We start from the raw sequence: 27460 nt of genomic DNA, 5'->3' as shown, positions 1-27460 counted from the left end.
AATAAAGCAACAGTTTCATCTAATGTAATGAACAAGTATAGGACAATTACATATGTTGGTCTTTGTAATATATATAAATGTAATTTTATCTGGACATTGAGAAAAATAGAAACCAAATAATAGCTTCAGATTTTACATATATAAGATATACATTAGCTTCATTTATGGTACATGAATAAATTTTGTTGCTTCCCTAGATTGTATGTGTGTGTGTGTGTTTGTGTGTGCACGCGCACGTGTGCGTGTGTGTGTGTGTTGTAAGCCTAATTTTTAGGAACAGAGGTGAACATTTTAGATAAGATTATTAAAGGAAGCATAAAATGTAAACTTTATACATTTTGCTATTTTTTGTTTTGTTTTGTTTGTACCTGGGATTGGATCCAGCACTGTTTAACCACTCAGACACATCCCCAGCCCTTTTTATGTTTTTATTTAGAGATAGAGCTGAGGGCCTCACTAAATTGCTGAGGCCAGCTTTGAACTTGGAGTCCTCTGCCCTCAGCCTCCTGAGCCACTGGGATCACAGGTATATACCATCACACTAGGAACATTTTGCTGTTTTTTTAAAATGACTTATTTGTAAGTAATGCCTATTGTTCAATGAAAAGAAATATATTTGTGTGTGTGTGTTTGTGTGTGTGTGGTGTGTGTGTGTGTGTGTGTGTGTGTGTAGTGCTAGGAATCAATTCCAGAGCCTCATGCATGCCAAGCGAGTGCTCTACAATTGGATTATATCCTCTGATATTTTTCAATTTTTATTTTGAGACAGGATCTCACTAAATTTCCCAGGTTAGCTTTAAGCCTGTGATCTTCCCTCAGTCTTCCAAGTATCTGGGATTACAGGTGTGCACCACCAAATCTGGCGAAAAAATTCATTTTAAATGACTTGATACCATGATTTATTACTGTAGATAGTAGAAAATAGTTTAAAATAAAATTTTATTAAGTTAAAATTATATATTACCATAAAAATGAGAAATCATAATCAACTAGTGCTAAATTCATATGTAGCCATGCCAACCACATGATAAAGCTTAAGGAGCACTTACTTGCATGTCACCTCCCAGAAGCATTTTTACTCATTCAGATCCTCCCAATTTTTAAATAAAATGAACAGAGTGTCAGATTTTAGTATGCTGAATATTTATAAGTAAAATGGACATTAGTTGAAATTTATCCTGGGAGACTTGGCAGCCAGGGAATTATATGTGCAGAATTTGAATGTTTTGTATCATGACCACATTTGAGTACTCTGAAAATAACATTCCAATATTAGACTCTTAACATATTAATTTTTTACATGAATTTTAATGTCTTCAGAAAAGCTTTAGTTACCAATGTATTCAGGAAATTACTCTAACTTAAATTAGTTATTGAAGAGAAAAGGAAAGTAGCAACAGCTTTTAATAATTATCTCTTTGGTACATTTTAAAAATCTTCACAATTAAGTTTACATAAAGAGGGAATAATACTTTTAAATGGAGTTTCAAAAGAATTCAGTTTTAATTAGAAACATTTTCATTTTCTGATTATTACTCTTGCTTTAATTTAATCATAAATTTTACATTTACATTTTAATGTACTTTCATAGCTTTTAAATAAGTTCATCAGTCACCTATAAACTAGTAAGCATAAAGCTAAAATCATATAGCCATAGCCGTTAACATTTTGAATGAAAAAGGAAATAAAAAATTCTGGTTCTTGTGTTTTTAAACCAAAGAAATATTATTTATGTATAATAAAATATTGATAACAATAGAACAAAAACTTTTTTTAAAGAACAGAGAAATTAAGGACATGAAGACATGAAGACAGTGTTCTTACCGACTAATTAAGGCCTATATGACCTTGGATCAGTCACTTAAATGTTATGGGACTCAGTTTCCTTATCTGTAAATGTACCAAGGTGTAGATGGACCAACTGAATTCTAATGTTTAATATTATTCTAAAACTGAGACTATGCTGCCTTGTTGTATTATAATTAAAACATATATTGAAGCCTAAATAATGACTGAAAATTATTATGAGTAAGACAATAAACCAGAGGTCATTCATTATTTGTGGCATTTTATATTTTCTTTAGCCCAGAGAATTATGCATAGCTTTATTTCTAAACTGATCAAATGGGGACTAGATTTTATATCCCTAGTTTATTTTATGCTAATTATAATTTTTAAGTGTCAAATTCCATGATAATATATAAAATAAAACTTGTTAATATTTGAATTTAATATATACATAAAAACATAAAAATGCTACTTATTTGTGGGGTATCTTGATATTTTAATACATTTATTTGTTGTATATATATGTATGTACATATATATAAGCATATGTAATAATATGTATATATTTACTGCATGTAATATATAAATCAGAGTTAACATTTATTTCCTCATTTCTCACTTTTTATGGTGAAAGCACTCAAAATTCTTCTAGCTTTTTGAAATATCATTTTCTGTGGTCATATAACTGTACAATAGCACACCTTAATTTTTTCTCTGTCTAGCTGTAACTTGGTACTGTTGATCAACCCTCCCCCCACACACACTCCCCAGCCTTCGACCCCACATTTGTTGAAACACTATGAACAGTAGCCAAGTAATGGAAACAAGCTAACTGTCCATCAAGTGATGAATGGATAAAGAAAATGTAGTACATATATACAATGGAGTACTATTCAGCCTGTCATTTGTGACAATAGTGTTTGAACCATTCATTCATCTTTCATTTGAACTACTATGTACTAAGTATTGATATTATGGTAATAACTCAAAGAGACCTGGTTCCGGACTACAAGAAACTTATGAGGAATAGTATTAAGTGTAGGAGGGAGTTCATTCTACTCTGATACCTTGTGTGTTTACATGATCAGTCTTTTCACTTGTATTGTACATGAATATAGTGGATTTTTCTGACCTTTACTATTATTCATAACTTCAGCCTTTATTTATTCCAAGGGATAGTTGTGTTTTAAATGTACAATATATTCATAGCTAGGATTTAGGATTTAGGGTTGAAAAGACATTAGAATTTCCTGTTTTCTTCTTTGGTGTTGCTTGACACTCAATTTCTGAAATTATGTATCTATCATTTTAGTTCTATTTGAGGAATTCTTTTTAAGTGGTTAGAAGAATTATAAAGACATGTCCTTGGTACGAATATTTAGAAGGATCTTTAATGCAATGAAATTTTAATGGTATTTGAAGAATAAAAAGGAGTATCCTTAACTAGAAGATTAAGAATAAATGTAAAAAGGGTACATGAAGCCCTACTTATTAATGCTTATAGATTAATAAGTGTCTTTACATTCAAAACCAAATATATATTATAATAAAAAACAATACTTTGAGCACTCTTAATCACTTGTTATTTTAAGGAATGCTGAAAATTACTACAATGTCAATTCTGTGTCAAATTACAAAAATGACAAATAATGTAATATAAATATTAGACAATATTGGACTGTTTAGAATTAGCAAACTTACCACTTTGCATGTGGAAAAACAGAGGGGATAAAAAGCCACCCAGCTGAGATTAAATCTAATCTGATCAGAGTCCATACTTTAGTCAGCATGTTCCTATTTCATTTAAGCCAGAGATGCAATGTGATTATTTCTATTGAGACTCTCAGTTCACCTCTGACTTGACATTTAGTGACCATGTAAAAATAAATCATTTAACCTTTGCAAACCTCTAACTCATTATTCTTCCAAAGAAAAAAGTGTTACCTGTCTCTTTGAGTTGGCAAGATTAGATGAGATAATGCAGGTAAAAAAAATCATAATCCATCTAACATATGACTCCAATAAGTTTTAGGAGATGAGAAGAGGAAGAAGAGTCTGAAAATTTTACCAAGGAAGTGAAATTTCAATCCAATCTAGAAAATGAATAACATTTACCAGGCATAAGAAGAAATTCAGGCAAGTTCTAAGAGATGTGAATAGCCTTTTTACTGGGCAGAGGTAGATTCACGGTGTTCTGTCCAATCCCTCTCTCACTTCCCCCAGACTCTTCTCATCTAATTCATCTCCCTCAAATCCTGTTGTACTGGTTAATGTACTAGTCTCATATCTGCCTTAGCACCTGCCCTCTTGCTGTTGCCTTTGAGATTTTCTTTCCTTTAATATAAACCATAGCTAACTTCTTCATCTTCAGGTTTGCTAAAATGTCACTAACTCAGTGGTTCTTTCGTGGCCACTCTGCTTACAGTTGCAAACTGTAGCTGCTCCTAGTCCCCCAGATCACATTTCTGATTCTCTGGGCCTGGTTTCCATTTTTGCAGTTGTTATCATTTATTACCTTCTCCCACACTGTATTACAGAATTGTATGTGATTTTTTTGTTGTTGTTTACTTTTTATCTTCTACCAGTAAAAGGTAAATTGCTTTAAATCAATGCTTTGTTCACAGACATATTTCACACACATAGACTCTGGCCCATATACATACTCAACAAGCATTTGTTGCAGTAACAAAAGACTGAGTGAAAAATCCTTGATGATAATGACACCTACTTTCCCTGTACTGAAGATGAGAAAAGAAACATTTGTTCTCCCAGACACTGTTGGAACCAAGCATAAATTACCCATAAAGACTATGCTACCTTTTCTTTGAATTCAAATACCTTCTGGGCTACAGACCTACTTACTCTGCCTCTCATCCCCTTCTTCACAAATTTGTGCTGTGTCTATCCCTCCTTCCCTGTGCTTCAGGAACAAGCCTCCCTTGCCAGCAACCATAACAGGCATCCCCTGTTGATTTCAGCATGTACCATATACTTCTGTTGTCTCAAAGTCTCCTCTCCTGACCATACAGCAGTAAAGTAAATTCCTTTTATATTTCCTTAATGTAAGAAGGAGAATCTTCTCTTTGTGCTTTCCCAAACCTATACCAGATTTCATGGGTTCTTCCGTTCTTGAAGGATGCAATCTTAGAAAATGCATCAGAATTTATCTCCTCCACACAATTTTGGATGGAACCAGATAGACATGTTCCAAGCTTTGCTACTTTATTGTTGAGTGGCCTTGCCCTGTGCCAGTTGCTTCATCTGTGATAATGGAGAAAATGGAGATGACACCTTCTTAAAGGATTGTTTTGAAGGTTAAATGAGTTCATACTCCTTCAGTGCACCTGGCATACCATTATCCTGCATTATATCAAACCCACTCTTTTCCAACTAATAAGGGAATGTGGTGAGTGGGAGACAACTTCCTCCTCTATTTTGTCCCTTTTTTCAACTCAGAAATGAGGTTTCAGAATGGTAGCAGATGAAGAAAACATAGCTGAAACCCTGAATTTTAAGAATAAGATAGTGTGAAAGAAGAGCAGTCTCTATACTATACACACTGTGAAAACTGACTTCATTCTTTGACTCATTTAGGATGTCTGACACTGATAAGCAAAGACAGATATTGGTCTCAACATTATTGGAAGGAAGGTGTATCAGGAAAGAAAATAAGTATAAATTGTAGTGATTCAATAACCGGTGTAAAATATATATTCTTATGTTTTGTCTGATTTTTTAAAGGCATAAGTTCTAGACTACAATATTTTGTATTACTTATTTCAAATATGTAGTTTTCTGTGGGTAACTGTGATATGATGGATATGTTAATTAATTCTAGTATAGTAACTATTTTACAATATATATTTAATTTATAACATCATGCATACCTTAAGTGTACATAATAAATTTTACATAGCTAGATTAGTTCAGACATTTTGGTCTAAATAGGCACATGTAAGTGCTTTAGGGATGTAGGATATATATATATATATATAATATTATTTATATGAAAAAACTTCAGATTCCAAATATTGAGTGTATATATGTACTTTTAGAAAATATATTGGGGACTTTATTAATTCTTTGATTTGTAACATATGATTAACTTTTTAAAATGCAACAGTATTACCAAGAAATCCTTATGACAATTTTAAAAATGCTTTAAATAGTAGATTTAAATACTTTCACTTATGTCAAACTCTAAACACCTTAGCGTTTTCCTTCTCTCTTCTCCATAATTTTGAGGCAAAAAAGAAAAGAGCAACTTTGTAGCAGCAAATTTGAACCTTTAAGAAGTAGAGGGCACATCACCCCTCTTTGGTCTTTCAGCACCTAACCCACCACCATAGTCACATTTATCATCATTGTACTTCACCATTAAATCTGTTTATTCATCAAGGGGAGGCAGAGTTGCTAGCAGGGATCTGTGTTAGATCATTGCCATAGACCTGTTTGTCTAGACTAATGAAACATCAGTTTCTAGTGTCTCCTGTTAGCAACTCCTGTCTTCCATCCAGCACCAATTCTGATTTTTTTTAATTTTTATTTATTTATTTTTTAATTTGAAAAGTATTGACTGACAAAACCATTTTAGGTAAAATAGTTGCCATTTTCATGTCTATTGTTTTTATCATTGTATGATGTTGATGTAGCTTTATTCATCAGATATTTTGTATTTCTTTAACATTTCATTCCACAGGCACTCCAGAAAGTCTGAAAGATCTAGCATCCAAAAACAGACTAGGAAAGGCACTGCCTCTGATGCAGAAAGGTAGGCTCGGTGTTGTGCTGTGCTGCCGTCCTTCCTTCTTACAGTCAGGGCATTCCTCTCTCATGTCACTTATGCAGTTCTTAAACACAAGTTGTGATGTTTTAAGAATTTCATGTAAATAATTTTGCCCCTTTGTGGTAATAGTCTCATTAAAGAAATAAGGGGTATTTTGGAGGTTTAAAAGAAAAGAACATTCTTTTCATGGTCATTCTGATTACTAATGAGGATTAAACCCACATTCATTTTTATATACTATTGGGACTTTATTGTTTCAGAGATTATATTAAAGGTTTCCACGAACATAATGCCTGGAATATGCAAATCTGTCAAATACGTGTTATTTATATGAATAATGTCATCTTTGAAAAAGTCTCTTTTCTTCAAAAGGATAATCTGTGGCTCTTGTGTTTTGTAACCATAGACAAATGCTGATTTCATGCAAAAATTATAAGGAATTACTGACCTGTGTACAATTCATCACATTCCACACACTTTTTAGTATTTTTAGGAACAATATTGCAGAAAACACTTATAAATCCCAAATAACACATTCATTTGTTCAGTTTAATAAAAATATGAAGTATTATAATATTATATAGTAATAATATATGAATATGTTTAACAATGACATATTCAGTTTTTCATTTCATTCTCAAAAATTTTTCATTTCATTCTCAACAATTGTTGAGAGCAGGTGTGGGGACATGGATGTAAAAGAATGAATGCATTCAGACATCACAGCTGTTACTACAGAGGTATGCACAGGTAGAGTAAAAACAGATATGTAGGGTCAGAATGAAATTAAACTGTTTGATAAATAGATATCACTTGAACTAAGTTTAGATAGATAAGAGCAGATGTGAAAAGTAGACTGTTTCATGAGAGGAACAATGTAAAAAAAAACACTAAAACTTGAAATATCTTTTTGAGTTTATAGAAAATGTACCAGTTTTGGAATGGAGAACAGGATCCAAGGAATTGAAAATGGATGCTGAAAATAAAAATAGAGACATCCTGAGAGTTTAAATGAATAACAGGACTGCCTTGTTAATGGTGTACCAAAGAACCTCAACAACTTTATGAGCCTTTGATGTGCTTTAAACACAGGAGGGTGGAGATTGATTTTAACTTACAAAATTATAGATCACCTTGGGAACATTTTGGAAGATGGATGGAAAGGACCAAGGTTGGTTGAAGGGCACCAGCTAGGTTATCATAACAGGCTTATTTGAGATAGAATCTGTACAGTTAAGTGATTCGTTCATTTAATAAGCATGTGCCAAGTTATGTGCTAAGTTCAAGGATCAATGTCCTAAGCAATAACAATAACAACAACAACAACAGCAAAAAGAGAGAGAGAGAGGAAAAAGAAAAAGGAAATCTTCCTAAAGGATATAGAGGATATTGCCACTGAGTTAAGACCCGAAAAGTGAGAAGATATGGGACATGTCAGGTGATGAGTAAAGGAGATGAAGTCTACTCCTAGCAGTGGTACATGGAGATGTTGAGTATTTAGAGAACATAATTTACAAAGGAATAAGGATGCAGGGGACTCAAAAAAGTCTTAAATTGGAAAAGGAATTGGACTTTGGGAAGAAAATGAAGCACAGAGTTCTGACAGTTACATAGACAGCCTGAAATTAAATAATACCAATTGCATTTCTGTTTTCACATTCTTTAATCTCAGCCCAGCTCTCTCAAATAGGTAACTCTAACCTTTTATACATGTAGGTTTTTTTTGGTTATAATTAAATCTCTTAGTTGAATTTTAGTAGAATATTATGAATTATATAGGTAGCTTTAAGTGAATTATTGAATAGTTAGGTACAGAAGAATTAATTTGGATTTTCTAGGTTATATTTGTTTTCATTTCTCCAGAAGACAACATAGTTTCCATCTAGCTACAGGTGAAGTAAGGTCATAGTGCTTTTCACATTCACTTTTTTTTCCCCCTTACTGTGCTGAAGATCAAATCCAGGGCCTCATGCATGCTAGGAAAGCTCTCTACCACTTAGATACACTCCCTGCCTGGACAGTGAATCTTTCCACCTTTGGGAGTTAACAACTTACAAACATGAATCATACCACTCCATCATGCATTGATTTTTGGCAAAAATTACTGTGAAAATAACATGGCTTAAAGACCCTTTGTTGGCATCAGCAAACTGGCCCCATGAGGAATAGCTCATAAGAAAATATTTTGAAAAATATAATAGTCAGTTACAGATAGAAGACAGGCAGAACTGATTTCTGTCTTCTGTGCTTGGGAAGCTTTTCATAAAAGTCTAGCTTTTCTCCTCCATGTAAATTCACCTCTGAGAACTGCTAGCATCCTTTCTACATTCTATTATGGTGACTTTTCTTCTTTTGGAACCAACACTCTGCATCCTGACTATGGATTGTTTGTTTAGACATCTATTTAGCCTTGCTTAAATGTATGCTTTATTTTGTGCTGTTGCTTTTGGATAGTGCCTGTGCTGCTCTGTAAGGGGCCATCATAGGAGGAGTTATTTTGATGACTTCAAATACCACATGTATGTGGTATACCATCCTTTAATAAGTCAGTAAAACAAACAAACAAACAAAAAAACTAAAACTGGACTTTTTAAAAGGCAATAGAAGCAATTTCTGCAAGTCCTATTTTTAGCAATAGAAATATCTGACTAAAGATTTAAAGTTTTGCTGAGAAATGTGTATAACTTAAGTCCAAGTTTTAGGTGAAGAACATAGGCATGGAACAAATTTTGTAGTTAAGTATTTAGATATGCATTTGGAGATAGTAAGATAGAGTATGCAGTATACATGTTTATATATATGGCAGAATGGGTTCTCGTTAGATGCCATTTTCCATTTGTTTCTATCCTACAAATATCAAAACATAATTCTTTCAAGTCCTTCCAAGCAACTTTATACATGGGCATATATTTTATGTTTTGTACTAAAAAAATTGATAGCATATCCAAGATGTAAAATTATTGTTTTTCATTTTATGGTATAGAAACAAATACTATCTCAATAGGCAGAAAAGAGAGCAAATATTGGAGCACAACAGATTTGTGTGGATCCTAACTCCAGCACATTCTATCTCTGCCTTTTTGCAAGTCACTATGATCCTCAATTTTTCATTTGTACAATAGTAATAATTATAGTTCTCAGGGTGTAAGAATTTTAAAAAGAATACATAGATAAGTATGTGTGTGTATACACACATAGCATGCACACACATTCAATGTCTGGCATGTACAGATGCCCTGCATTGATGATCAGTAAAGTTCTTACCATTTTGCTTATCCATCATTCCCTCCCTGCCATGTTGACTGACATGGTTGTTCTAAACTTCTGTCATTCTTTTTGCATCCTCAAGTTCTTATCACACTCCATTTCATTGAAAAGATCAATGCAATACAGCCTAGATTCTCCAAGCTTTTCACTCAAATACCTTGAAATTTCTTGATTAATTTTCCTAAAACAAATCATACTTGTTTCCATTATCTCTCCTCTGCAAAATCCTACTCATCTCTCTTCAAGTTCTGCATTTCCTCTCTCCAGTTTCCTTTCCTATAATTCAGCTTGCTGCCACATCCCCTCTCTTCCTCAGGCAAAGTAGCTGTCTATTTATTCTTTGTTCTGTGCTCTCCTGCTTGTCCACACTGGCTAGTGTCAGGAACTGCTTCATTACTGAGGGGCTTTTATTTCATGTGAAAGATAAACCAAATCTTACTAAATGATTAATCTCAAATATCATAGGCTATTTTCAGGCTCTGCAAGCCTCCATGTGGCTCAACAAAGGATGCATTAAATCACATATTCTGGAACTGTATAATATTCAGCCAGGAAATTTATTTTCCCCTGAAGTTGATTTTTGTATCTTTGCTATTTAGTTTGGTTGCACATCTAAATTATTCACATCTTATGTCACACTCAAGTTGTTCTTTGGTACTTATAAATTGCATAAAGGAAGAGCACAAGATTTTATTGAAATTGTAATAACCATGGAATTTCTCAGTACTTGGGTGAAAACTGTATGATTGAATTTTAGACCGCATTCAGTATGTGTAGTTTGAATAGGATTGTTAAAATTTCTAATCATGATGACTTCTAAAGGAAAAAAATAGATAAAATTCACTCAGTGTCATTCAAAAGGACTTTGTCATGTAATCCTTCCCTTATCAAATTTATACATTTGAGTAATGTGAAAGTCAATTCAGAATGAATGATTTAATATTAAGCATTAATACTAATATTTTAATAAAATGGAATATTGTCAGTTCCTTTTTAATCTTCACTTGGAAATGGAGGTAATGATCCATGTTTCAGGATATAAAATAGGATCTCATAAAACATTAATCTATAACTCAAGAAGATGAAAGACCTAAACTGTACCTTTTTGTTCTCTTCATCCTGATATTTGCCATTTTATTTTTCTAAAATGGAAGAGATACCCTGAATCAAAATTACTGTAACTATGAAAATTATTTTACTTAAAAAAAGATTATCAATCTAAATGCAGATTGAATAAAGTACTCATTAATATACTTTTGGTAGCCAATATGTGTTCTTTATTCTTATCCAAGTTACTTAGTACGTCAATTTTATAGCATTGCTTTAAAAGAATGAGATGTTGGTCAGATGCAGTGGCACACGCCTGTAATCCCAGAAGCTCTGGAGGCTGAGGCAGGAGGATTGCAAGTTCAAAGAGTGCCTCAGCAATGTTGAGGTGCTAACCAACTCAGTGAGACCTTGTCTCTAAATAAAATACAAAATAGGGGGATGTAGCTTAGTGGTCAAGTACCCCTGAGTTTAATCCTCAGTCCCCCCCCCAAAAAATGAGATGTTATTTAATTTCTTCTGGCATAATAGGTATTTTAATTATGAATTTTACTTAAAGTGTACTGAAATTTATGAAAAAGGCAAAAGTATTTGTTTTAAATATATTTTAAACATAAGTTTTTTTTATTCTTAATCCTTAATTCAGAAATTGGTTCCATAAAAATTTTGAACACCATTTGGAGATAGTTGTCAATATGTTGACAGATATCTTTTCAGATACTGTTGTATCCAAAAACATGTTTTTCTCACATGTCAGCCACTGGCACCTAATTATATGAATTAATGAGACATTCTGCATTTTTAAAATTAGTCTATTTTTAATCTCCTTAGATTAATCTCAGAAAGCGTCCTCCTTTTGCTGTTTGCCATGAATTTGCTTATTGCAAAGAAACATCATGAACCTTGTAAAAATATACAAAGATTTCTACTGTGCATTATTTCTTCTTGAAGGCATGTACTTGAAGTATCCCCATGTTCATCATTCTAATTATTCTGACTCATTCAATCAACATATCTGTGTTGAGCTCTTGCTGTCCATGCAGTTATGTTTTAGCACTGGAGATAGAGCTCAGAAAAAGATGAGAGAAAGAACTCTGTGTCCCTGTGGAATTTATAGGAGGTTCATTATATCAGAGCAACATAGACTTACCCTTTAAAAACTATATGACATTCACATTTGCAATAAGAACTTGTCAGTTTGATTTGAATTTCATTTCAGTAATTGTGTGACGGGTTTTCTTCTGGTTCTTTAGAAATCACTGTCTTATGAGAGTAACCAGGTTTTCCTTGGACAGATGTTTTGGTATAAAGTTAATGTGAACCTGCTGACTGAAGATCTTTTTTGGCCCTAATGTTTTAGGGTTCTCCCACCATGTCTTTCTAGAAGGGGACACGCAGCCCCAAGAGCGACTGATCAACCAGTCATTAGGGGAAAACATCCCGCTCGCTCAAGGTCGAGTGAGCACTCTAGTGTCAGAACACTGTGTTCTATGCACCACCTTGCCCCTGGAGGGTCGGCGCCACCTTCTCCGCTTCTGACAAGGTTGCTATTCAGTGTCAGCCCAGCATTCATGTCCTGCCTCCAGGTGTTGGTGTGGTGTTGTATCTTCCTGAGCACTCGAAGCTTTCACTCATTATGACACCATAAGTTTTAATTCTTTCTCTGTGGCACTTAAACCTCTCCACATCCTCTACTACTTGCATCTATCTTTAATTCTGCCAGTTAGCTATCATTGAAACTTAAACTGACTGTGTATGTCCTTTCATCTGTTTGTGGCATATTCATATACAATTTATTAATTATGTGAAATTCTGTATGATAAATTATTTGGAATTAAATAAGTATTTGCTTTTTGAAAGTGTAAGAGGAATTTTTTTTAAAAAAATAACCTTTATGTGTTCAGTGAAATCTTAGAGCATCTTAAAGTTCATCAGTTAAACAAAAAGTTTGAATGCCAACAGATGGAGGTCAGCTTATTCCTGGACAGTAGTAATGTATCTGCATGCTTCTCAAATTCTCATTTGTAATTTCAGTCCTTGTGTCAATATATTTCATAGCATGTGTCCAGGGTTATTTTAAATACCTTTCAAGATTTTTTCTACTTAAAGTACAAGTGAGTGGTAATTTGTAAAAGTATCTCCAATTAGAATTATGTCTGTCAGTTTTAAGTAATTCTAATATCAATTTAATAGGAGCACTTTAGGCAACAGCCTCTCATAACTAATTTTTCTATATTTTAAGATCTAAAGGCTGTAATTAGATATGTTTGTTTCAGCACTGCCAAACAGGAATAACTTGCCCAGAAAGCACAACTTCATGGAAAGTTAAAAAGAAGTGAATGGATTCAACTCCATTCAGGAATTTATTATGCAAAGCTGTATGTAGAAGACATGAATCTGTTCTTTTGAGCTCCTTTTGTATTATTCCTTTTACACATAGCATTAAAAAGAACTTGATTTTGCTTCCAATGACCAAGTTAGAGGTTTTATATCTGTTTTAATAGTAACAGGAAGAAGGGAAAGATTTTTTGTCTGGCTGTATTGGAATTTCATCCCTCCCCCTGTTTTATGCCTGCAGAATGCATCGACAAGGAAGTCCAACCCAGTCTCCTCCGGCAGACACATCCTTCAGCAGTCGCAGGGGAAGACAGCTCCCTCAGGTGCCAGTGAGAAGCGGCAGTATAGAACAAGGTATCCTATATGGAGAGATCCTTGTCCAAAAATCTTGGATTTGAGAACCTCCTCTTTTTATAATCCTTTTATTAAATGAATAATATTTGGGGTAATATGTAATTTGCTGAATCCTAAGAAGTTAAATTTCTTAGAATTTTATCCCCAATACCCCAGTGGTTCCTGGCATATACTTAGTTTTGTTGACGGAGTAAACCAACAAGTTTTAGCTGGTCACATATCAGAATGGGTGGAGGCCTGCAAAAATGGTTTTACAAAGATAAAAAGATAGAAGATAAAATTTAGGAGAACCCCAGTGTGATATGGTATTTTACATGTTAAAAGAAGATTTGCCTTAACCTATTTTTAAAACATATTTTAAAAATTAAATAGTCATTTTGAATGCCTTACTAGTGTTTTTTTTATTTTACCTTGATTAACAGTATCTTGTATTTTTTTTTATATAAGTTTAAAGATGGAAAGCTGTCTTAGAGCACTTACTTTGGAGATTCTCTCACTTTGAGCATGTATACATTATTTTCCTAACGGGAGGAGCGAGTGCACGTGTGTGCATGTGAATGTGTGTGTGATTTGATAGCAGAAACTAAATTTTAAACTACATGAGCCAGATGATTTAAATAGTGGGTTAAAAGAATCGGTATTTATTGTATGCCCCATTTCTCAGTAAGTGACAAGATTTATCAGTATTCGTTATCACATGTTTCTTATCAAGGATTTAAAAATTTAAATTATTGAAATAACTTTTATTGAGTTGGTAGTATAAATGCAGTGAACTGATATTTGAACATGCATTGAGAATCTTCCTACCTGTGAAACAACTGAAAGGTTAACATTTTGAATATTTTTTTTCAACAGTGTTGATTGTTGCTGATGTAAAACTTGCATTTCACTCCATATTGAGTGTGCTGGATACATTTCTCTCATTACTCCAAGTGCTTTACTGAATGTGTCACAGAAATGTTAAAGATCTGTGAAGATAAATACTTTGTCTCAAAGACTGATGTGGCATAGTTTGCCATGCAGAATAGTTGATTATAGAAATATAGTGTTGATTTTAAGAGGTATCAATTTATTAATAGAGTAATGCTGGTACAATAAACTCTGAATTTGTATTTTTTAAAATCATACTTCCTGTTGATATATCATGCTTTAGTTTTTAGGGTTGTTTTAAAGGCATCAATTAATCTGGAAAATATGATACTTTGTGAAATCTGACTTTCTTTTCTAAAATGGCAGTTACTTTATTTAAATTATGAATTTACATGTTTAACAAACTTTTTTGTCTCTTTTCTGGGAACATTTTGAGAGAATTATCTATAATTAATGTTATTAAAACTAACCCAGATGAAATTATTTAACTTTTTAACAAATATAAACTGGTGTTTATGTAAATTATTCTTCCTGAACTCCTGTTGCACAACTGAACGACTACAGATTTTGGTGTTTGGCTACAGACTTGTTGTTACTGGTTATATTGATACTGAAAAAGTCATGTGCTCCTAAAATTCTTTGCATTTCCTCCAGTTGCAAGTAAAACACTCTACAGGTTCAAAAGCATACAATGGTACTGCATATAATTCTCAATGGCAAGATGATAGTTGTGTTACTTCCATAGAAATAAGAATTGCTTCTGCAAAATCGGTTGGGTTGTATGTTGAATTTTTTATTTTTAAAAGTTCATGTTTGTTAACATCAGTGTTACTCTTTATGATATTTACATTCACAGTTGTCTTTCAGAGAAATCTCAATATTTAAGGATTGAGTTGAGGTGGAAAGAAGGGAATAATTGAGAATAATAATTACGGATTTTTTGTTTTTGCTGTTTAATATCACAAATACACTAGTGAACACTTTGGTCATTTGAGGTTCTTGAAATATAAGATCTTAAAAGTCATATAGATACAGTTTTTGTAAAATGTAAAAAGAAGTTTGTATTATATATAAGTGTTCTTTTTCTACAAAGAAAATATTTATGGTGTACTTTATGATGTTAATATATGTATTCGGGACTTTTGGTAAATAATACTATACTGTCTGCCATCATATTATTATGGATTTATTTCAAACTGATCAGCTCATATGATAGCTATATTTGTCCTAAAATATATTTTCAAAGGTAAATTTTTAATTTGATTAATGACCTAGGTAAGATTTTAGCACATGCTATTTAAGATTGATTGCAATGTTGTACTTGAGGCTATAGGATTATTGTTATTTTTTATTTTCCTATTATTTGTTTAATTTAGTTTTATCTTATGTGAAGATTGATATCAACTGCAGTTTATTTGTAATTGATTAATTTTCTCCTGCATTTGACTGACTTTTTGTCTCTTTTTAAATTTTTATTTTTTTATTTTTAACAGAGTGGTTTTCAGATTTCGTTCGTTCTTTCTTTCTTTCTTTCTTTCTTTCTTTTACTGGAGTTGATTAAAAGCTGAAAAAAAAAATAAAAGCTGATTGTTAAGACCCAATATTTCAAATGGTTTATATTCCTGGATAGCTATACAACTTTTTGATGCACTTCTAAAATAACTTTTTTTCATATGGTTTCTGTATACTGTTGTATATATCATTGTTTCTAGTATGTATGCCAGGAAAATTTGATTGACTTGGTATGTTTTTTCTTATAAATAAGATTTACTTTACACTCCTTGTACCCTAAAATCAGTATCTCTTATTTGAAAAGGCCAACATAACATTTGAACAGATTGTTTAATTTTTAAATAAAAGCATTTTTAAAGTGTCTTTTAAAAATTGGGCATTGGAGGTGGGCGTGGTGGTGCATGCCTGCAATCCCAGTGGCTCAGGAGGCTGAGACAGAAGGATCTCAGGTTCAACGCCAGCCTCAGCAATAGCAAGGTGCTAAGCAACTCAAGGAGACCTTGTCTCTAAATAAAATACAAAATAGGGCTGGGGATGTGGCTCAGTGTTGAGTACCCCTGAGTTCAGTCTCTAGTTCTCCCCACCCCAAAAATGGGGAATGTTAGCCTACTTGCTACATGAAATGTGATTGTTACAATAGATTTGGGTGAAAAGCAAAGAGATGATTACAGTATATGTTTTGAGATAAAGATAAAGAAAATGTAGGTTATAATATAGAAACTCTAACTAGTATGTGAAAATACAGTGGGAAGACTTCAATAAAATTTCCTCAATTGTATTTCAACATTGTATTCTAATGTACTGAGAATACAATGTATTCTTATGTAAAGGGACTAATACCAACATAATCAGTTATATAAAAATATGTAGTTTTCTAGCTGGTTTTGGTGGTGCACACTAGTACTCCCAACTGTTCAGGAGGCTGAGGCAGGAGGATCGCTTGAGCCCAACAATATGAGGCCAGCCTGGGCAACATAGAAAGACCTTGTCTCCGGAGGAGAAAAAAAAAAAAATGTATGGCTTTCTAAACCTAATCAAGTGATTTTTTTGCGTGTATGTTTGCTCAAATGGATGTCTTTAAAGAAGTATTTAAAGATCATTCATAAATTAAGAGTGGTGTGCCAATTGTTTTATGTTTCATTATTACATCTGCTACCTGAAACTCTTAGATATTTCCTTTTATAAATATCTAGATAGGACAGTAAATAGTGTACTGACAGGGAGATAACTTAGATATTATGAAATATCTGACATTAGTTTCTAAAAGCCAAGTAATTTCACTTTGGGATATTTATATATAATTAATTTGAGAAAGAAGAAAGAATTACTTAAATTAGAATATGTTTTTCCACGTAGAAAATGTTACAGAATAGTTTCCATAGTACAGATAAAAAGCATACTTTTAGTAGAACTAAGTTTATTTTATCATATGCAATTTCAAATCATATGAATTTATATCATTTTGTGATATAATTCTTATGAATATTAACTATGCTTTTAAATACATTTACATTAAAAGATAATGTAAATACATTTACATTAAAAATTAAAAGTATTTTAGTAATATTGGTGCTAAGGTGCAATACTTAAAAAGGCAAGAAAAATACTGTTGCATATACTTTTCAAGTTATTGATACATACTTTTCATGAAAGCATATTAATATCCCAATTTTTTGTTTCATTTGAAATCTTTAAATTGCTCTATTCATTCTTCCTTTGATTGATTTTAGTACCATATTTGAGGTTTCCTCATGGTTTATCATTGCAATTGATCATGTCACATTATTTGTTATGCATTTTTATTATTCATGCCATTGTGTTAATTCACATTTCCATGTCTAACTATAAATTTGCTGATTTCTTTCTTTTGTTTCCATCATTATGTGCATTTAATTCATTGAAGAACAAGAAAAATATAACTCTTCCACAAAAGGTAAATATTAATGTAACTTTTTAAACATTTAATATTTTTACTTTTCTTTTATAATATACCAGAGTTATATAACTGTATTTGTGGAAATAATGAGAAAATTATTTAGTTATTTCCCTGAAATGATTTTGTAGGGTACTTGGTATTCTTTTATATTATGTGCTGTTCACATCAAAGAGAAAAACATTACTTTAAGAACAGTTTTATCTACATTGACAACTAGAAAACAATTCTCTTTAGAAAAGAATAATATATAATATTATATATATTGATATTATATAACCACATAATAATTTTTTTATTTCCTTATGTTTTTTTGTTTGCATTCCCCTCTTCTCATAGACAAAGTATTTAATTCTTACCTTCTCTTCAGATAGTATCTGTTGTGAAGGAGCAGCAAATCCCTGGATTTTACCTTCCAGGTAGCAGGAACCTTGGTTAGTATTCTAACCCCACTGCAGTCCTGCCTCGGGAAAGCTGCTACCTAGGTAGGAAATATCATTATGATACTCATTGATTCCTTCTTTCTGAGAGATGGAGGAAAGAAACCCCAGTTAGCCTGCTATATTAATATATCACTGACCTCTTTATTGTCTTTTGAATAACATTTTATGTTTGGTATTTGCACTTGAGTTTCAAAACCAACCAGTTGCAGGCCTCACCCACACTTAATACACAGCCCACATCATGTCCTGCTCAATATTATGGTTGGCCTGAAAATATAATATTCAAATATGAGTTTTTAACTTAATGTAATAATGTTATAGTAATGCCTAAAATTATATAATGCTGCATAGTTTAATAAAGGTACTTTTATTCAGTATTTGAAAGGGGATTGATTTAATTTGTTATCCATAGTAATCCTCAGAGCTGGTGCTGATAATAGCATCATCTCTGTTTTGTGAATGAGGAAACTGAATTTCAGAGTGATTAAGCAATTTTCCCATTCACATTACTGATCAGTAGTAGAATACAAAGGTGATGTTTTATTTTGACCTCCTTCCATTTCACATGGGTACATACAGTTTTAATAAGCACAAATCCCAAATATATTATCTCTAACTCAGTGAATTTGGAACTGTGTTATGTGTCTCACAATTATAAAGGGAAAATTGCAAATAATATTCAATTACTTATTTTAGTTTGAATTCATTAAAATATAATTATTTCTATTTTCAGACACATAATACATGTATGTATTCTGGCATAAAGTGTAACATACTAGACAATAAATAGATATTAATAGAAATAAAATATTATTCAATGAGATCAAGATGTTTTAATACCTAAATAGCATAGATTTATGGCTAACATCTTAAGTTTTTAATTGAAGTGTCAGAAAGAACTTCATATTTAGTAATACAAAAGTGGGCAATGTATTTCTTCTTAGATTCAGAAGTTAGATTTCAAAAATAAGTTTTAGTGTGATTGATAAGAATTTTATACTATAAATAGGTCACAAACTAATTTATTTATCCAAAAGAAAGAAAGTCTATAATTATTTATTCAGGGCTCTTTCTTTATTATTGGCCCAAAGCTATAATTAGCCAGTCAAAACAAAAGTTCATAAGTGATATGAAATTTGCATGAAATGAGCATATTTATGAACTTGCTATAGAGCATGGTAAATTGTTAGTTTTTTTATTTATAAATAAGGTAAGTATATCCAGTGTGAGAGGAGCTGTCACCCTGCCAAGTCTTCCTTGGAGAGAGGACGTAGCAGTGCCTCATAGAACAGACCATATAGCTGGAAGCAACATAAAGGGGCACATCCCAAATGCATATAGCAAGATAGAGAGCTGCAGAGAAGGCTGTACTTTCCCTCAGATATTTAAGGCTGCACAGTTCAGTCACCAAAAATGACTTTTAAAGCCCAGAAAGGGTAGGAGAAAGTTCAAAAAAAATCTTCACAGTCATATTATAGGCTCAGATATCTAAAGAATGAGAAGGTTCACAATATAGAAATCCCACTGCCCTGAGCTGTGTCCCTCTTTTCTGACAGTATCATTTGGAAAATTCAGGTTATTGTGAGTGCTTGCTTCCTGGAAAAATGAGACTGGGACACACCATTCCTAGCTGACTGTATGGGCCAAGAATTTTAATAGTTTGGTTTGTTTTTGATGATATATAGATGAACTTGTCAGACAACCAGTGGCTCCAGTTTGTCAGTGATAGAAAGGTTTCCTGAGATGCAAGATAATATCGGGAAAACTGGATACCCTGACCACAGGGGAACAATTTATTAATTTTTCAGCATATATTTGTAAGGTCACATAAAGAGAAGTATAAAATGCCATTAACATTATCAATATAGTATTCATTATTATATTAATAGATAGTATTGAGTATGTCTTATAAGTAGATGTCTTAGCTGAGAATATTGTATATTTTTCTATTATATTTTCTCAGGAACCTGAGACATAACAATTAATATCAACATTTTCTAACTAAGAAATAAGGCTTCTAAAGATTAAAAAATCGGTCCATTATGGGTCATTCTTTTGGTAGGTGGTAGGACAGGGAACTAGAAATAAGCCTCCCTCCAAAGGCTTCCTTTTAACCACTTTGCTTTAGAGGCGCTCCAGCATTCAGACAGAGTTTAATGAGTACTTACTGTGCATGCATCACAACGTAATTATAGGAACACATGTTTTACAGAAATAGAGTCAAAGGGGTTTAGTAGATTGCCTAGGGTAATAAAGCATCTATGTGGAAGAACCAGATTTTGATGCCACAGCCTATATTCTGTCCCCTGTACCATGTTGCTGTAGCATCCGCCTCTCACAGCACCAGGATTTTGGAGAAGGCCACTTAATCCTTACCTTTCCTTGATGACCCAGTTTTTCACCACTCAACACAATCTATACCTGAAGTGCCCTTAAATTGCCATGTAGCTTGAGAAACAAATCCAATGTATTTGAATAGACAGTACATCCTTGGACTTGATGAGTTAACTGAGGACCAGTCAACGTTCATACAACTTCATTTACTTTTAACTTCTTTTATGTTGAAAATTGAGAGACCATATCATTTTAGGCTTCACAGACTGCTTTTAGGCCTATTTTAAATTATGCATTCTAAAAGTAAGCCAATTTTTCCATCTCTGCTACATTTCTTGGACAGTTTTAAAGAGCCCATGAATGTAGTTTGGGGGCATCGAAATAATGATATAAGAAGATCAAAACTGAACCAGAAATTAAATGACTTCAAGGTGAGAAAAAAATGTTATTGTCATAATGAATTTCTAATTTATATGCCTTAGATACTATTTCTTAAGTTCATTAACTTTTTGGCTTTTGGAGGCAATTTCAAATTCTAACAAAACATATTTAATTATCTTTTCTACAAATGTGAATTTCCTTTATTATAAAATATGTGTAATATGAATATTGAAAGTCAGTTAGACTTTAAATTATTTTAACAGGACAAATAGTAAGTAGCATTTTGTTGCTTTTTGTTTTCTTTTTCACAAATAAAATATGTAATTGTAATCAGATCATAGGGGCTATTTAAGGATTGTCTCTAGTTAATTCTGTTTTTAAGTACCAGCTTTCTATAATAGATGATCAAATAAATAACATGTACTTTTCCACTTTAAATGTTGACCAAAACAGTTGGAGTCTATCTTGTGGAAATAAATTATCAGACTATGATCATTGACTTCAATTAGATGCATTTTACGTTAAAAAGTGAAAAACATGAATTTTATTAATTTTATATTACATTAGTTATTGTATAAATGAATTTGAACATTTATTTATTTTAATAGTGTACTGTGATGGTGAAATGAATAAGAACATATTATATGCTTGACTTTTGCTTAAATAAATAAACTAATTTGTGTGCTTTTAGCATCAGTACTGTCTAATTATCTTCAAGTAGTACCAAAGTGTTTCAATTTAAATTACATTTTATTATTATTTAGTAGTAGCATATTGGACAACAAGAATCATTTCTTTTTTATTGTAAGTTAAGTCTTCCAAGGTTTAGGATATAGCTCTGTGGTAGAGTGCTTATGTAGCATGCATGAGTTCCTGGATTACATTTACAGCATAAAACAAAACTAAATAAAAAACTGTTTCAAGGTTCAAGTTTTTTATTCTTCCAAAACATTGCTTTTCTTGAACAGTGAATATGAATATTTTTGAGAAAATATTCAGAGCTCTACTGTTTAGAAATTTATTAGTAAAAGACTGTCCCTTTCTGTTTTTTATTTTGTTTTGTTTTGTTTTGTTTGCAACAAACCCACAAATACAAATGCAGAAATCATTCTAGCCTTCTCTTTAAGCATTGAGGCTCTTGTGTGCAACAGCTCATGTTGGAAATTATGATTTTGATCTTATTTTCCCATTCTGCTAATTGAAACATGTCATAGTCTTTAAAGCTAGTATCATAGTATCATAGTCTTTAAAGCTTCCAGGATTTAGCATGTGACCAATGACCCTCAACTTACAAGATATGCCCCAAGAGGGATTACATGAGTTTCCCTTTCTTCCTGAGCTTTGTAGAGAAAGTACAGAAGAAACTAAATGGCAAGCAGGCAATCATTAGATGGGTAGGCTCTTTGATGTATTTTCTCTGAAATCGCATGTGTCCCCTAATTAATTTAAAATATGGGAAGAGCTTGTCAAAAGTCAAAGTTGAATATAGCAAAGTTATGCCAAATGAAAATTTTCAAGATAGATCCTGTTGTCATTAATGTTAATGAAATAATAAAAAGTGATGGATAAACATGGCAGAGATCCCTTGGGTGAAAGGTGACTTCCTCAGTGTTCCCCCAGGGAAGCCTAATTACACAGGCCACTCTTTGTCAAAATTATATTAGGACTGCCTCTTAAGGAAAACAGTGCTCCTTCTCAAAACATAAATGTGTTTTGAAGAGCTATTTAACCCAGAATAGCACAACAGGTCAGGTAAAAGACAGTTTCATTTCATTTTTTGTTTTTTTAAATCTACAGAGGACTAGAGTTTTAGATATTACTCTGGACTTTGACAGTTTTAACAGGAAAATTGATACCTGGAGGTGGAAATTGTGAGCTTTGTTTAAGATAGCTTAGTTGAAATAAATGTGCTAAAACAAGGCATGGTCTTGTGGTTCTCGCTGAAGTAAGATTTGAGTAACTGTGTATGCAAATATCCTCTTTCACATGTGCCATGTTCCATTTTCAGTTGTCTATTCCAAACTGACTATTTTTTAAATGTGCTATATTTGCTTAACATGTGTTATTGTTGCAATTTGTGTTCCTCTTACTGGATAGATATATCTTTTCTTTTATTGTTTATATTACTACTGCATAATCCTTAATATCCAAGAGAATATGCAAGGGCACAAGGTAACAACTTGAAACATTTCTACTGCAAATTGAAATGTATTTGATTCCAAGAAAATGACCCAGTATGTGGAAATTTGAACATAGTAAAAATATTTTTAACATTTGCTTTTATGTATATGTAGAGGTTATTGTCATGTGGAAGTTTGAGAAATATATCAAAGTTGCTTACTTACTTGTATGACTTCAAAAATAAGGAAAAAAAATATAAGGATGAACGTTCAAGGAATATGTTACTTCTTAAATTAAAAAAAATACACAATAGGAATAGTGGCATAAAATATAAATGGTGAATTTTCTTCCTCTATACCTATAATTTTGGTAAATCATATATTGATGCTGGAAAATTAGATAATAGAGCAAAAGATAGTCATTGTAATTTTTCATTTTTGCAAATGTGAAAAAAAAATTAAAGACTTTAATAATGCCTATTAAAATAAGATAGACTACAACATCAGAAATTACTCTTAAGAAATCTCTTCTCTTGAGAAATAAAAACTCTGAATGGAAGGATATAGCAGGAATTAACTGAAGGAATGAACTAATGGATGAAAGATGATGAGCTGAGGAGTGTAATTTAGGCACAATCAATTCCCATTCCTAGGTTCTTACATTTTGCAACATTGTTTCTAGATGTATGGAGAATTGGTCCATATTAAAAATACTTATTCTTCTAAAGCCTAAGATAAAGTAAACAGAGACTAGTATTACCTTTAAAATTTTTCAAATATCAAACCATCTTACTGGATAGAATATTTCAAGATCTAGTTAATAATTAAATTGTCTTCATATTTAGTCTTTGTATAGCTTATACCAACTGCAATTCAGTGAATTACATCTTTTTCATCTTTTATTACATTTTAATCTCTACATTAAATTATGCCTTATATCCAATTTTCCACTGTCATTGAAGTTATTTGTTAAAATACAGTACTTCAAATAACGGGTTTTTTTTTTTTTTTCACTGCTGTCAGTAACAAAGACATTTGGTGTTTCAAACAAATACTTCACTCCACTTGACAACTTCCACTGCTCTTCTTGAGAGATGCCTTGCGGCAAGGGTGTGGCTTCACTGTCACAATATTCTCATTGTATGTCCAAGCAGAAAGGAAGCGGGGATGTTAGATTTTTTATTTATAAATATGGTAGATATCATACCTAACTAGATGGGACTTAATTATCCTGTCCAGATATTATCGTGAATCTCCTTTGACCCATGCATTAGCTAAAGTTCTTAAAAAGTCAAATGCTCATGATCTTTTTACTGTAATATAACTACTAGTATAGAAGTTTGTATTATTTCTATTCTCTTTAAAATTGTATTTTACCAAGAATACTTGAAAATATTAGGATTAACAATATATTGATACAGATTATTTTCTATTTAGACACAAATGTGAAATTTTAAATTCATGTTAATTTCTCAATACATAGAGAAATTTGAAAGATATAGGAATTTTGAGATTAGAGCAAATTTATTTTTATACAAGTAAATTCATGAAAAATTTTAATCAAATTTATGCAAATTTAATATATAAATTATACTGGTACTAAATTACACTTAACTATGATATTTATAATATTTTTAAGAAAGTTGTAAATGTCTAGCAAGTCAAAGAAGTTTCCTAAATAATAGCAGTTTCTTTGGATGTGATATTATAGAAATTTTTTGATGATTAGTTAAGGTACATTTATTAATTATGGTTAAACTATTTAAAACTAAATTTTTAGTCACAGGCCTCTTTAATAAATATTATGAAAGACATCTGGAAAATGCATTATAGACACAAAATTTGCAAATGTTAACAGCTTGTTGAAAAATTCATCGAAGAAAATCCATCTTTGACCATGGACCTTTGCTAAATATATTAACAGGCTGAAATCATTCACAAATTTTCTATGGATTAAGAATTCTTAGCAAAGTGTTTGACCTGAAAGGAGAAATAATTATTTTAATATGAGTCTTTTTTAATGTTTACTAATGCTTTCCATTATAAAATTAAATGAATTATAGTACTCTGTTAAATTATAGTTAATTTTCTTACCTTTCCTGCTCCAATCATAGTTCTTTTTGTTGAGTTTTAGAAGATAAAAAATATTTTCAGGAGAGTGGTTTTAATTCGTAAAAGTTAAGTTCCAGTCTCATACTTTATTAGTTGTAGTGTTGAGTTGATTTTTGACATATGTAGATGCATCTGAAAAAAATACCAGCATTTGTAAAGAACAATGAATAAAATTGCCTTGAAGAAAAGGAATTTTGTTCAATAAATATTTTTGGTAAATTAATATGTGATTTTTAAGGCACAATTTATTCAACATAAAGCATTTCATTCAACTGAAGGTTTACAGTAAATATTTTCAATCCTTTAATCTTCTAAATATATTTTTATAAAATTGTGTTGTTAATTACATTTTAGGGGTTAGGGAAGCTAAAATGTTCAATAAAATATTTTGCTTTCTGGGATTATAATTGAAATACAGTTTATAGTAAACATATCTTTTGACTATGTCATATATAAACTAAATTTTTATTAAAAACTAAATGAAATTACATTATTGTAGAAAATGGGAGGGGTTATTTAACTATGTATTTTCTACATTTATGAATTTTTTTATAAATGAAAGCCCCAAAGTCTCCAATTTTTTTAGTCTTTCTATAAGGAATAGTGATAGGCATTTTAATAACTTTGTTAGAATACTACCAGCATTCAGAGTGCTTCTAAAGTGGGGATTCAATGCCAAGATGTAGGAGAGAATTGGAAAATATTTTATATTTTAATTTTGCTATTAGAATTAAAATTGATAAAATAATATAAAAATTTAAATGATGACCAGTAATCATTCTTCTCAAAGTAAGATATTTTAGCTCTCTGGTCTTGTGGTTAATTTTACTTATAGTAAACATACCAGGGATAATCACATTCCAGGGTTCTAATACATCTTTAATCATTACTATTTGTATAAATTATTTAAATTATTGGAATTATATCTTCTGATTCAAATTTGTTATTTTGTGTTTTACTTGATATATTTGTCTTAACATTTAGCTTGATGCACCTATAATTCAGAAATAATTTTATTTTATCTATAGTAGGCAGCTGAGAGATAAAATGGAAAACCACCAAAATCTTTGGCAAAGTTAGAGCTTCCACATTTCTACTGAAGGTTCTTCAATGGTTATGAAAAACTTTTTTCCAAAATATGATAACTTTTTAAATAATTATATCATTAAATATGCACTAAAAACATGCTGTCAGGAAATGAGAAATACAACAAAAATGTGTATAATATTATGTAATTATCTGGCCTTCTGATATGAGTAAGTAAATGATAATGTATTTGCATTCTGCTTCTATTGTTAGAATTGGAGAAAAAGCACTAGGATAGCACAGCAACTTCGATTTTGCTGGAGAGTCAAGAGATCCACTCTTGATTTTGAGTCATAATATTAATTTAGAGGGTTTTTTTTTTTGTCCTTAATATATTTAAAAGATGTCAGCTTCAACTCCTTTGGGTATGAATATAGTATATTAATCGTGTCTGGAAGGTAAAAATGAAGTCATTTAAAACTATCCTTAGATTCATTTTAGTATGCACTACTGTCTTATGATTTGGTCTGGAGCTTTGCAAAACGAATATTTAAAATCAACCGTATCACTAGCTAAAACAATCTATTTAGAGATATGAGGTTGTGTTTTGGCAAAATTCAATCACTGGAACAATTTCAAACTGCTTCAGTCCAGAAGCTCTTGGGAAATAATCATCATTGTCCAAGCAATCATCAATCCTAAAAACTATATGATACTAAAAGTGAAGATTACAAAGCTATGAACTAATAAATGTCAAAACATTCTTTAAAAAATTTAATATCATTTGGTGAGGATAGTTAAGCTCACTTTACTTAAATTTGTTTTTATTGGAAGTAGTGGTTACTTCAAATTGCTTTAAACTTTAATTACAAAGTAAAACTGAATATAGTTCATTTGATTTTTTCAATGATTAAAGTAAATGACTGAGTGTATATCCATAGGTATTCACACCACGGGGAGAAAGCAGAGAGCAGATATTTGCACATTTTCTATATTGCTAATGGCTTTCTATAAATATAATGAACATTTTTAATAACTCCGTCTCAGTTTCTAATTACTCTTACATAGGACTTTGCATTATGATTTTTCCTTTTGACTATGTGTTGTAAAGTAATAATTTTCTAAACTACTTTTCTCAAGCTCTCTGTTG

The 27460-nt window shown here is 31.6% G+C and overlaps 1 protein-coding gene across 41 annotated transcripts in view; it reads left to right on the top strand.

The window, feature by feature from the left end:
- The window catches only part of Rims1 (regulating synaptic membrane exocytosis 1), a 446077-nt gene that overhangs the window by 324056 nt on the left and 94561 nt on the right, over window positions 1-27460 (top strand). For 16 of the 41 annotated variants that reach the window (XM_076860046.2, XM_076860031.2, XM_076860029.2 and 13 more), the window contains one exon: window positions 13467-13579. In XM_076860046.2, coding sequence (XP_076716161.2) covers window positions 13467-13579 — 113 coding nt within the window. Of the gene's footprint in view, window positions 1-6487; window positions 6560-12248; window positions 12432-13466; window positions 13580-17864; window positions 17895-27460 lie in introns of those variants that run through there. The other 25 variants (XM_076860043.2, XM_076860025.2, XM_076860019.2 and 22 more) reach the window with 6 other exon arrangements.

This window comes from Callospermophilus lateralis, chromosome 6 (assembly GCF_048772815.1).
Source record: "Callospermophilus lateralis isolate mCalLat2 chromosome 6, mCalLat2.hap1, whole genome shotgun sequence".
Taxonomy (NCBI): domain Eukaryota; kingdom Metazoa; phylum Chordata; class Mammalia; order Rodentia; family Sciuridae; genus Callospermophilus; species Callospermophilus lateralis.
This window is presented reverse-complemented; position numbering and strand designations above follow the sequence as displayed.